Source organism: Fringilla coelebs (assembly GCF_963513975.1).
Source record: "Fringilla coelebs genome assembly, chromosome: 1".
Lineage (NCBI taxonomy): Eukaryota > Metazoa > Chordata > Aves > Passeriformes > Fringillidae > Fringilla > Fringilla coelebs.
Genome location: NC_140028.1, coordinates 132,225,416 through 132,239,546, shown reverse-complemented (window position 1 = coordinate 132,239,546; position 14,131 = coordinate 132,225,416). Strand labels below are relative to the sequence as shown.

Genomic DNA, 14,131 nt, shown 5'->3' with positions numbered 1-14,131 from the left:
TAGAAAAACAACATGCAAAATATGCTTTGATTGGTCTGTGTTCTTTTACTGATTCTTCTTGGAGTAGCATAATGGACAGGGCTTTTCCTCAAAGCATCTTATTTTTATGATTTGATTATGTCCTTGCTCTTTAATACTCTGTACAGAAAATGATATGAGCACTGCAACTACTTGTGTACCTAATATTGAACAGAAGTGTTTTCAGAAATAGGGCTTTGACTTTGTCTTACAATTTCTATATGAAGAAGAGATGAGACATTATCAATTAATTGATGCTCTACTTGTGTTTCATGTATGTTACTCAAAACTCTGTTGTAAAGTAGCAGGTTTTTTTCCTTTTGGTCACTTAATGATGTATAATTTGCAAAAACTAGATTTAGTACTAAAATTTATCACACTGGCATTGTTGGTAAAACAGATCTACAGAATTTGTTCTAGTGACACAGATTCACTCTCAGATCCCTGACTTCTGCATCATCAATTGCAAAGTGTAAGTTTTCAGTGTCTATTGTGGGCATGAATTGAAGTACAAGCAGTTCTATTTAAACCTAGAAAGAAACATTTTGGCTGTGATTGCGATCAAACACTGGAAGTAGTTGCCCAGAGAGGTTGTGGAGTCTCCATCCATGGAGATATTCAAAACTGAACTGAATATAGCTGTGGACAGCCCTCACTAATTGACCATGCTTTGACCAAGTGTTTGAAATAGGACTCCAGACATGCCTTCTTACTTCAGTTAGTCTGTATTATAATTATAACTGTATTATAATTATCAGCTTCTTGTTTAGCAAATGTATTAGCTGTGTTGTTTACACTCAGTCTCTCAGTGGCACTGTTTTTTTGTTTTTTCCAGTTTAGATGATATCCTAGTCGGTGCCCCTCTTTTCATGGAACGAGAATTTGAGAGCAAGCCTAAAGAAGTTGGGCAAGTTTATCTGTACCTGCAAGAAAGTGCATTCCTCTTCCAAGATGCACAAATTCTGACAGGCACTGAAGTGTTTGGTAGATTTGGCAGTGCAATCACACACCTTGGAGATCTCAATCAAGATGGATATAATGGTAATTTGTATGTAATGTAGTGTATTTCTAACGCTGAAATTACAAATGTCCGAGCAGCAACTGTTGTGTCTGTGCTGTGCTGGAAAAGGTTTTGTAACATATTTGAAATTCATGAGAATTTACACTAATGCTAATGAAACTGATACTGAGACCCAAATCATGAAAAGTGACCCATAAGAGGGCAATCATTGACTACAGGGTGATTTTTTACTAAATGTTGGGTTTTTTTTAATAAAAATACCTTTTGTTTTATAAGTATAATAACATTTAATTTCTTGGTTAAGATGTTTCAATTTTTTGAAAGCAGAGCTCTTCTCTCCTCAATGCTTGGAAGTGTTTGATACTTCAATGAAGCTCAGTACATGGAGCATTTTGTCAGCAATGAAAGAATTGGGCAAGTACAGAAGTACTATTTTGGAGTCAGCCTTCCACTGGTACTTAAGTACTAAAAAATGGTGCATAATGGGTTCTTTCAAATGTTTATAGCACATGCACACAACAGAATATCCATCTAAGTTAACTGGCAGCCTACATTCAAGCAACCAGAACAACTAAACTTAGTGCTTGATTACCTGAGAAAGCTGGGATGCCTTTAGCACCTAGAGTTAGCCTCCTAGACATAATCAGTGGCATCTTGGTTTTCCCTGCATGCATTTCCTTACTTCTTATTCCCAGCATGTTAGGGATTTTCAAAGCAGGTATCTTTGCATCTAAAACACCAATTTTTTTTTTCCTGGAAGAGCTGTTTTGCACAGTAGCCTTTAGAATAGTTGTCCCATTAAAAAAAAAATTATTGAACTAAGGAAAAAAAAAACCCTCAAGGACTGTTTTTCACAATTCTCTAGCCACTAGATTCTGGGGCAATGTCCTCATTGTGTGGCTGCTGTGCGAGGGATTCATGTCAGGAGTCAAAGAAGTGCACTGGGGTTCAGGGTGTTCAAAATATGAATACCATCCTGTGGGTGGAGGCCATTGGATTGTGACTGCTGAGAGTACCCTCAGTGACTTTTCCTGGAATCCCATCATGGAGTTCAGCACAGCTGAACCTCGAGGTGGAGAATTCCTGTTTTCTACCTGTGAGCAATAGCAGAAACCCTCAGCTGCTCTGGGCAGGCAGTGTTGGTCTCCTGTCTCTCCAGAATTCAGATGAGGTAGGCAGAAGACATTTCTGCTTTTCTCTGTCACCCTATAAAGACTAAGAAGGCTCTAGAGCCAGAATCTTCTGCTTCATAACTGAATATGCCAGTCATAGAGCTTTGGTGCACTTCTGCCTTTAGAGTGAAGCTACAGAGTCCAGGTTCTCAATTCAAGTTTAATAAAGAAGTCCAGCATCATTTCCTAGATCAGAACCCAAAAATGAGAGCTATAGGTACATATCCTCTATTGTTTCCTGTTGTCCTCAGCTAGAACAGCTGTTATATTCTCAATCTAGACAATATTGTCTCCACATTCCATGCACAGAAACTAAGAGCCCTGTGAATTCTGCTTCTTGGATATGACACCTCATTTTTAAGGATTGAACTGTTTAATTCCATAGTGCCTAAGATCTCTTGTGAAATTCCTGACTCAGTACTATTCCATCAATAAAATGATGAATTGGTATAGATGAGAACACTATATTCCCCTGTTCTCTTTTGCATTCTAAAGCATTGGGTGTTTGAGGGGGTGAAGTTTTTTGTCTATATAGGATATGTTATCTGGAAAGAGAAAATTCATTTTATCTAACAGTTGTTCCTTATTAACAGGTGATAGAAGAAATCAAAGAAAATTTGTACCTGTTTAAAAATATGGAAGTAGAAACAGACATTCATTAGATCTTGGTTTATTAAAGCTAATTAACTGCCCTGGAAATATGTAGAGGAATCCAGTGGGGACTGGCTATTTAGTATAATTAAATAACCTCTTCATAGGATTATTTTATAAGCTTTTGTCATGAAAGTTTGACACAGAAAAAACACTGCTAACAATTTGTATATTTGCCTTTAAACTAGAATACATATAGAAATACTGAATGTGGAAGTTCTTGCATGTTTGTAGCAGAAGCAATTTGAGTATATTTTCCTGCGGGGAGTTAATTTTTAATTTAATTGCGATCATTCTTTTTTTTTTTTTGTTTGTTTGTTTGGGTTTTTTTTGCACTGCAGACATTGCTATTGGTGCACCATTTGCAGGAGAAGACAGAAGAGGGAAAGTGCTCATTTACAATGGATACAGTAATGGGTTAAACCCTAACCCTTCCCAGGTTCTCAATGGAGCCTGGGCCTCTCAGTCCATGCCTTCGGGATTTGGCTTCACTCTGAGAGGAGACTCAGATGTAGACAAGAATGATTACCCAGGTAAGATTTTTGCATTAGAAAGGGAATTTCATACTTTCATTCTCTGGTTAATGCATTATGCCTAAACTGCTCCTTTTGGAAGGCAGAGGTCAGAATAAAGGACATTTCTGGACAGTTCTAGTTTGCTTTCCTGAGAGTTAAAAACAGACAAAACAAATACTCCCTTTCCTGTCAAAAGACATGATCAGAAAGTCAAGAAAGGGCTGAAATAGTTGTATTAACATAAAACATGTGAAGTTTACAATGAAAACCTTAACCCTTTTCCCCCGCTTCCAAAACCTGAATGGTCTCAGCTTATTGAACTTGTAAGGTCTCCTTCATCCTGGCATTCTTTCTTAATTAAAAACATGTTGCATTGTAAAGAAGGGGTTGGTTTGGTTGTGTTTCTGAGTTGTTTTTTGCTGACCAAAGAGACACTGAGCTATATATAGTTAATGGCTTTGCATTACAAAAAAGCAGAGAGAATGCAAATTCTTTAAAGCAGCTGTTTTATTTGGGCCTTTCCATCCCTTTTATGTTTTCATTTTGAGATATGGAGTGATCCCTTTTAGGTTCACTTCGATTCTTCCTAATGAGTTTACCTGACATGTATTCACATTTATTAAGTTTGTAACATGAATTGTGTTTTTCAGGGAAGCGTTTGTTTTTTTAAAGGAAATTTTCCCTACCATCTAAGTAGTCTGCTTGTAGTTACTCTCTCTCTCATCTGGAAACAAATCTGTTCTGGTTCTTTTCATCACAATTCAGAAGCCTTAATAAGGGTGTGTAGGAAAACATCATATTTTCTTACTGTGAAAGGTTCATCCACAGTAAAATCCTAACACTCCATGCTTCCCTGACTTACTGTGAAATCACTCTTGTTACCCTGGGTTATTTCAAGGCTAGAGTTCTTAAAAGTTGTACTATTTCAAAAGTGAAAACTGTAATTTTTCAAAGGGACAAAAACAGGATCTTTTACCTTTCTGAGATGGATTGTAAAAGCCTTGAAAGAGGTATCTTTCCAAAAGCAGAAGGCAGTTTCTGGGAAGGGGTGTTTACAATAGAAATTACAGTTTTACAAACAGAAAAGCTGACTGCAGAGTAATAAAGTGGGGCTATCATGAGACTAAAGTAAGATCTTTAGCATTTGAGAGAAGAAAGGGCTTTTAAACACTGTTCTGACTTTTTGTTTGCATATTGTTGATGTTGCTATTAATAGTCTTTCATTGTCCACGACTAATGAGGTTCTCTTGGACAACAGAGCTCTTTATTAAAGTTTCAGCATTTAAACATTTCCTAAAGCACCCACAAGGCCCCCAGCAAAACCAAAGGAAACAGGATATTGCATTCCTGGCATTTCTAAGATTGAAAAGATAGAGGGAAGGGAGAGATTCTTTGACACATATAGAGAAAAGTAGAAGTCTTACTGCTGCATTAGCATACTTTATGTGGGGCATCTTTTAAGCTAATTTGTGGAAAGTTTGGATAATGAGTCTTGATCTTTCTAAATGTGCACTGAGGAATTGTAGTATAATTGTGTGTTCTCTGTCTGTCATTGTGGCCTCCACCACTCATCCTCCTTGCAGAAATTCACATTGTGTTATCAGCTCACTCTGTGTTAGATCATTTGGTTTTATTACAGGAATTACCTAATTAAAGAAATGAAAACAAACAAAAGAAACACCACCCTGCATTTACTGTAACTAGCTTTTCCCTGGATGAGCAATTCCAAAGAGCTAGTGAAAATCTCTCAGAAAATGAGAAGAAAAATCCCTTACTATGAGTCAACCACCTCTTCATGACGATTTGGAGCACCAAAACAGAGCTGTAAAAATAGTGTAAACATGGCACAATGCTAGCACAAAAATAGAGTGCCTTCCTATGAGAAAAGAGAAAAAATCAGGAAATAATATAGGGAAATGCAAGCCTAGGACAAACACTCTAGGCAATGAAGTCAGTAATCCTTCTCCTGTCAAAGAGCTTTCCTTCCTCACCTCCTGACGGAAACGCCTAAGGGCAACCCTTGTAAAAGGAGGAAACAAGGTACTGAAGTTGGAGAGATTAGAAAGGAAGTTTTATTTTAGAGAAATGGGGTCTGGCTGACTATAGAAGGTCTAGAAAATTAGCCTTTAATTCCATGCTTCCCAAACTACTGTTTGTGTCTGTGATTCAAAGAAGGCTTGAAAGATTAGGGAAAAAATCACAAAAAAATTCATTTAAGCTTTCTAGTGAGTATATTCTACAAGCAACAATTTTCTAAAAAGAAAAATGTAATAAAATCAGATCGTTCTGACTTAACACTCTCAGAAATTCTGTTCTCAGAAGTTCTGGACTGGGAGATGAGAGACAGCTGTAATGTCTGGCTGCAGGTATAAACCTACATTGCCACTGTCTAAGGTGAGATTCTCCAAGTGTCACGGTGTTCACAGGGGTCCCAGGATGAGGGAAGACACAAGAATGTTGACTCCATGTTTCAGAAGGCTTGATTTATTATTTTATTTATTATTTATATTTTATTATTATTTATATTTATTATTTATATTTTATTATTATTTATATTTTATTTATTATTTATTTATTATTTATATTAAAACCATACTAAAAGAATAGAAGAAAAGATTGCATCAGAAAGCTAGCTAAGAATAGAAAAAGAATGATAACAAAAGCTTGTGACTGACTGAGACAGTCTGAGCCAGCTAGACTGTGATTACAACTACATGAGACCAATCACAGATCCACCTGTTGCATTCCACAGCAGCAAATAATTATTGTTTACATTTTGTTCTTCAGGCCTCTCAGCTTCTCAAGAGAAAAAATCCTAAAGAAAGGATTTTTCAGAAAATATCATAACTACACTCCAAGTATGGCTAGAGTTCAGTTGTTCAAGACTGAGCTGCATAACTACAGCTGTGCTTGTATAATTTACTCAAACACTTGTGCCTGACATTATTCATGAGGCAGCATATCCATGCTAGGAAATGGGAATCTGAGACTTGGGAGTTACTCTGCCATTTCATTTCTAATGCACTGAATAGCATTTTCAGAGCTTTTAGAGGTTCAGGCCTTCTTCAAATCAGACCATGAGGTAATGTTTTTGGGTGCAGGTCACTGACCTAGAGGGCAGAAGGTACCACCTGTTCATATGGCTTCTTACCACAGACCACTGAGCATCATCCTGGGGTAGCTGTACTGACCCCAGCAACCCCAGGGCGCTTTGATTACAGGTTGGGTAATACAGCTGCTGAAAAGTGAGGCTGAATCACAGTCAAATTGTTCTCCCAATGGAAAAAGTTTAGATCCTCTCTTGGCTGGGAGTTCAATTCCAACTGAGATCTGTGTGTTAGCCTTCTGGAGAAGAGAGGCCATTTGGTATAGGGAGTAATACCTTCCTCTCTTCATCCAAATGCCAGTGTAAGCTCAAGAACAGAGAAGGAAACAGGGAGCAGATGAAGACTCTGTAGTACACAGAGCTCTTCAAATCCCTCAGCTTTCCTGTGGATGGGGTGGTTTCTCTTTTCTCCTCTTCCTGCAACTCCTGCCACCAAAGGGAGAGAGTCTCCCCCACCCCCCACTTTCTGGTCAGGGGGGTCTCTTTCTGGCAGGGAAAGAGTCTCTTGTCCCCCATGACCCCAGCTGTATAATAAATTTGGGAGAAGACTGATCACAGGAAGGTTTAATGATGGAGTAGCAGAGCAGACAAGGAAGAACATAATACAGCCATACTGATAGAGATGAAAGATCTGTCTAGCACCATAGCATGTTTTCAACAGTGGCCAATGATAGATATCCTGGAAATTGTACAGTTGTGATATTTCCCAGAATATTCCCCCAGCATTAACCAAACAGAATATCAAGGTGGCCCAGAGTAAGAGATGGCATGTCCAAATTAGTATTGCTTGAGAGACTTTTCTTCCATGAATTTGACCAATCAGCTGTAGAACTCATGCAGACTTTTGGCACATGCAGCATTTGTCAAGGGACCCCACAGCCCAGCTGAATGTTCTGTGAAGTAATTCTCACTGTGTCTCGTCCAAATCTTGAACGTTCCACTGGACATTTTCTAGTTCTGACACTGGATAGACAGTGAACAGTTCTGCAATCCAGTTATTTTACAGACTTGAGACATACTTCTATCAGCCATGTTTTAGCAATCCTCTGGAAGGAATTCCAAAATATTTAATTGTTCCTGGTGCAGTGGGGAATGGCACACCGGTTCTGCTGTACCAAATGATTGTTCAGTCTTGCCACCATTGCTGCCTCTTCTTCTCTTCTTCATATACTTTTATGTAAAGAGCAATTAGCAGTTTATGACTTGTGTATGAGTAAAGTATTGTTTCTGATAAAGATTTTGCCATTGACCTGGGTTTCATACTTAACCAACATAAAAAAAGAATTAGTACTTGAAAAAACAATAATCCCAAATATTTTTCATTGCTCTCAGTAATTATGTTTGTACAAGAAAATAAAGTGGTCCAGAAACTGTGGTCTGGGCTTGAGGCTGCATGACACTAGCTCACTATTATTGGATGAAACCATGGGAACAGGGTGGCAGTACCCATATTCCCAGGTGATTTCCCCAGACCTTTTCCAGCTGCTGTCTGGGAGAGTACTAACTTACACACACTAAAATCACAGCTAATCTGTACTAACAACACAAAAATATGGACAGTACTTAGTGCACAAGCACGTGCTCTGCCTTTATTGCAGAAGCACAGAGTACAGACAGCTGAATAACTAACTAGTCAACATCTTACCTAAAAATGGAACTTTCTCTGGTAGGGTCAGCATGCAGACAGAGCTGCTTTTCCTTCTTGTTCCTTCTGTCAGTATAATGACTGTCTGTCTTCAGCTGTCCTGGCCCAGGTGTTGTCACTGTAACTGTAACAGACCTCTCAGCATTGTGAAAATACAGAGATTTTTTCAGTGGGGAAGACTGACTTTTGTTACTAAGTACAGCCTTTGGTTTACATCTCTGCAGCTTTCCAGGAGGGAGTTCTGTAAATTGTGTCATACTTACAAACACTCCAGATGTTATATACCCAGAACTGTTCCTTTATCAGCACAGAGAGGGGTGATAATATGGAAGTCTCTGCTTTGCAGGCTTGGAGGCAATGGGAAACTTTCAACCCTGGGAAGCAGCAGAGGCAGAAAACTGTGCTGATCATCCTAGCAGCTGTGCTGCTCATGCAGCTGCCCTCTCTGTGCTTGTGTTCATCACCTTCTGCCCCAAGCAGAGGGCTCCTCCTCACCCACCTGGATTGCAATGCCAAGCAGTGGTGATGGTGGTAATTAATGGATGATGCTCCTTTCTCTCTAGTCATGTAAGAGGTGGAATCTAATTAAACTTTATAGTCAGATAAGACTAGTAAAAGGAAGCAGGTTAAGCATATCAGTCAGATAGATTGTGCCAAGCCATGATGTGCAGCTTTCCCAGTCTTCTAAGCATGGCACTGACAAGCTTAATATCATCCTTACCTGAAATACTCAGTATCTCTCCAGGACACAACATGGACCCAGTATTAGAAGGAAAAGACCAATTAATCCTCTTGAGGTACATCTACATTAGTAAATGAAATATGCTGTCTTTAGTTCTGAACTATCACTGAACACTCCTTGTGCACACTATCAAACTCACTTTTTTGCCAAAACAGGGTTACTGCATGCTCACTTTTGTAGTCTAATAATTGGCATGGGCAAACTGTGTTAGGGCTATTTTAATGATACCACTGCATATAGTAAAGGTACAGCACACAGGCACATTCTCAGCCACGATTTTACTAACAGTGACATAATTGTAACATCTTTCAGCAGGTGATCCATTTCACTGTTTTCTGACAACTCATGTTCTAAGGTCATTTTCAAAACAGAAGAGCTGATCTCTCTTCTGCTGCAATAGTAAATTCATTTTTCTGGATTGACAATCTTAAAAAAAAGTAAATGGTATTAAAGAAATAAGGGAGGTGATAAGATTGATAAACCATAAACAATGGGCTTTTCCCATCAGTTTAAGTGCAAATACAGTGGTAGCTGGAATTCTGTGCCAAGGTGAGGACATGGCAGAGCAGCATTGTGCTGTGTCTGAGGTGACCCTAGTGAGGGCTGGAACACAGTTTATATAACCACGGGATTCTCTGTAACAGCAGCTCGACAGAGTTTGCATAAAGATATTCTGAAATACCTGCCTCAGCACAATCTTCCTGCCTGTTCTCTGTGCTGGGACATCTGGGATCCATAATAACATCTTTCAAGGCAGCTTCCACTGTCCTGTAAATCTGGGGCTTTTAGGGCCCCTTTGCTCCATCCTGAGCTTTATGTGTGTTATCAAGGCCTGGAGCAGGGAATGAAGCAAAGACATGCATTTTGAATTATAGTTTATTTTATTTATACATTTATTTGTCTTTTTCTATTAGCATAGTTCAATTTTCATAGGAACAAAAGAAGTCCATTAATCTGTTTAATGGGAAAGAAATTTGTTTCTTTTGGCTTCTGGGCATCTGTTCAAAGCTGGCCCCACTGAGTGCCTGGAGTCTGTGATTATCTAGGTGATGATGCTGCACTTCCAGCTGGTTCATCTATCTATACAAGGCTCAGACATTTGTAGGCTGTAAGGTTTCCACCCTCACATTTCAGCATATGTTCAGTCACTTGATGGCTGATTATAGCTGAGCAAATAGTTTATAATGAATAACTTACTCAACTCATTAAACTTGCTTTCTTCTTGTGGCATATCCTCCCGAAGGCTGGGGTTTCTTTGAATGTGTCTGAATCAGGATGATTTAACCAGTTCCTATTAACAGTGTGGGTAGATTCAGATCAGTGCTTTGGATGAATTCACTGTTCAAAGACTGTTGATTAGTTAATTGCTCAAATAAATTATGCACTATTGTCTCTGCTCCCTGCCTGTTTAGATGCTTGTGTAAGTCTTCCTTATTAACTTAAGAGAGTCATTCTGGAATCAGTGCCACTGAAGCTTCATCTTCAAGCTACCCTACTTCAGCACAAACACAGCTGTTTGCCTGTTCTTTTGGTTGATCCTTATAGTCAAGCCTTTGTCAGCACAGGGAAATGTATAAAGGCATCTTCATGCCTCCTTATTTTGGTCTCAGTTATTATCTTAAGAATATAGTAGTTAGTTAGAATATCATAGTACTTAATATGAAACTACTCTGTAAAAACTTTTAGAAGGAAAGGAGTGTAAAAGGAAGACAAAATTTCCACAGAACTTGAGTAATCCAGTCTAATCTTAATAAAACAGGAGTATTTAATAGCTCCATCTGCTGAGTACATTAACTCAAACAGCAGGAAGAAAATCCTCAAATTTCTTCCTGAGAGGCAAGGGTTCTTCAGATTAATAAATTTTTTTGAGAACAGTAGGTATTGTGCCAACAATATTACAAATCGGAATCTAGTGATGATTAAATTATGAAGTTGGTCCAGGAGATTTGTGGAAGACAAACAGATTAAATCAATGAGAAGCTGCATCTGCTCTCGTAAGAGAGGACTGCTGTGTGTGGGAGCCAGAACAATGGCTTAGGTCCTGCCAGCAAATGCAGAAAACCTGAAGTGCTTCTACCAGCTAATTATTTTTTCACATGAATAATCAGTCAAAAATGTAGTGACAAGCCAAGAATTGTGTGTAAATATGTTGATTTTCTGGGAAATTATTATATCTGTATTTTTTAGATATGCTTTTTTAAAATTCCTTACAATATTTTATGAAATCACAGTATTGTGCCCAATAGAATGTAAGAGTAAAGCAATTGATCCCAGTAGTGTTTTACTTAAGTGATAAAGAATTAACTGTCCTCTTTAGAATTTTTTTTTTTTTTGGCAATAAAATGAATAATATTGTTGTGTTGTGAAAGGGATTCATTCAAACAAAAGAGAAGCATTGATATGAATTAGCCTTAGGTGTTACCTGTAACAGACCTGCTACCAGAATGGTTTAAAAACAGTAGCTGAGAATGATAAGATTGGAAGAAAGTGACTCTGATTTGAATGATGGCTGTTTGTAGTATTCAACTAAAATTCTTGAGTAAAGCTGGCTATGCTGGACAGGTCTATGTGTTTTACTATGGTCAAGCCTAAAGTGATGGCCATTTAAAGGAATTTTTATTCTAGACCTCTCCTACTGTGATTTGGGTTTGTAATGCACACTGAAATCCTAGAAGAACAAATAGAGATATGATCATGGGCCTTTTTGGTACCTGATCTGACAAGGAAAATAACAAAGCAAAAAGGCTGACAGAGATTTTTTTATGGAGTTTACAGCTAGGCGGTTTTCTCCCTTGTACTACATTTCCATTAGCACCTGTACCCAGGTAGAATATAACTGTTTTCCAGTCCCTTTTTGTACTATACAATGAAGCTGACAGACTGCATAAACTTTTGTTTAAAGCTGTCAGCAAATCATTTTGAGTCCCTAGATTTATCACTTTCCTGCCAGTGTCCTGGTAGAGTTGCATAGTTGTTCACTGGTTGGTGTTCTTGGCCGCTGTCCCCCGTGTCTTGGCAATTTCTCTTGGGATTGCTGGACAGGCTCCAGTCAAGTGTAGGGTGCTGAACATGATGCATGTTCCTCCCTGCTCAGGCTCCCTGAGGCTGCATCTCTCAGAGAGAATGGGGAATGACCTTTAAAAATAGGAGGGAATCAAAAAATTTTCTTGAGTTTATAAATGAATACATCTTGTTGAGACTGGAAGTAGGACTTTATTGATCTTCCTACTTGTTTAATTTGATTGAAGGTTTAGTGAGCATCATGGCAAGTTTCTGCCCTTTATCACACAGTGTTTCAGGTTTGGCACAGTCTCATGGCAGAGGTGCAAGTGAACTCACAAGCTTACAAAATCCAGTGTCCCTTTCAGTGCCATCACCTTAAATTTTTATTATTTTATCTCAGGAAATAGACTTCTCGCACCAGACAGCATCGTGCAACCTTTCTTTTCAGAGCAAAGTAAATTTGAAGTATTTGAAAAAAAGCATTAGGATTGTTTAACTTTGTGCAGTGCCCTTGACTTCATTTAAATATGTCCCCAAGACACTTGTTTCAGCATTAAGCTCTGCAAACCCCACCAGCTGGGACTTTATTGCATACAACCCACAAGCTATGTTAAAAATGGAAGTTAAAAATTCCTGTGGAGTTGCTTCATGCTTGTTTTCTTAATTTTTGCAGTGTGGTTGTGATCCCACAGCTTATTTATTCCTCAAAAGCAATGAGGCAAAAGCACATGGGTGCTGATGCCAGACCTTCCTTACAGATCCTTGTTTCTCTGCAGGTGAGCAGCTGATAGAAAATCTTCTCCAACAGACAGCGTAGGCAAAGCGATCATTTTAAACCAATGAGGTCCCTCATCATCCCAGAAGCATGAAATATGGGAAGAACTGAAGGAGATTTTGTGATTCTTACAGTTTTTTGTCTTTGTTTTTATGTTTTAATCACACATTTTAATTTGAGCTTGAAAAGAAACCCTCACTAATGGAAAGGAGTAGGCATAGGCTTTTCGTCAGGCTCTCTTTGGAAGGGTTGTATGGAGTTAAGCTGGTTTTTTAAGGTCAATTCTTTTGCTCTGTAATTGCTTGCTAAAACTTTGTTTTTCAGCTAGTGATCTTTGCATCAGTGACATTGCATGTGCAGCATTAACAAGAACTAATAAAGAAAACTTCTGTTTTTAGAAGGGAAAAGTTGCCGAAATTCAGATAATTTAGACATCTTATGCATTTTTTTTCATAGAAATGATTAGTAACTTTTCTTCTACAGTATATTCAACAAATTCAAAACTTCTGCTTATAAAAGTGCTCTGATTGGATGTGTATTCAAATCTCATGCATTTGTATCAACATCAAAAAATTTTTTTTCCAATTATTGGTATAGGAGTTGCAGCCCACAAAGCAATGAAAGAAGGAAGAGTGAAATTACTGCTCTGTAACAGAACAAGACAAAGCAAAGAAAAAACCCTTTTGAATCTTCCAATGAATGCTCTATTTGAATATAAAATCATTTTGTCCTTACACTAGATTGTAGAAGTTACTACTGGCTATAAATATGGGGGGTTTTTTACTTATTAATTCTTAATTCCACTTTCTCTACTCAGTGGTTTTACTCATTCAAGCTCTTTGGATCAAGAATAAGCATGGCTTAGACTAGAAAACAAATGACATGTCAGGGTAAAAGTGAGAGCCTCCCAACAAGAGCAGGATGAGCAGTCCTGGCTGCCCTTAAAGTGGTCTCAGATAGGGCTTTTGTGGTGGTGCCATGATTGAGGATCCTCATCCCATTTGCTGTGTCTCCAAACCTGGCTGAACTGGCAATGAAGAAAAATTGTTCATGGAAAACCAGTCTTTTGGTGGCTGAGGCCTATGTTTGCTCATCTAGACCCATCATCCTCTGTCTTCAGATAAGCTGGGCTCTGTCCCAAACAAACCAGGATTTAACCATTAAGCAGATGTACAAAATCTTCTTTAATATTAAAGTGGGGATGCCAAGATCGAGGGTACCTTTGCACCGCAGTACATACTGAAAGTGTATTCGCTCACACTGGTGAGGCCAGCTGTGTCTGACAGACTCATTCTTCTCACCTTCAGGTTCTAATGGGCTGCATTTTATTAAGCTTACCCAAGTTGTGTGTTTAACCTTTATTTTTTAATGAAATCATCGCTAGGCCAAGATCTGAATAAGTCTTGGATATCTACCTGTTTTGTCTCTCACAACATGACCCTGAAACCTTTTGAGTTATCAGGTCTGGTATGAGCCAGTACAT

At 38.4% G+C, this 14,131-nt stretch overlaps 1 protein-coding gene across 1 annotated transcript in view; it reads left to right on the top strand.

Moving 5' to 3' along the window:
- Positions 1–14,131, top strand: part of ITGA8 (integrin subunit alpha 8) — a gene marked incomplete at its 5' end in the record, with an annotated part of 115,599 nt that overhangs the window by 27,453 nt on the left and 74,015 nt on the right. The window contains 2 exons of the mRNA XM_084201604.1: positions 854–1,059; positions 3,204–3,395. Coding sequence (XP_084057730.1) covers positions 854–1,059; positions 3,204–3,395 — 398 coding nt within the window. The remainder of the gene's footprint in view (positions 1–853; positions 1,060–3,203; positions 3,396–14,131) is intronic.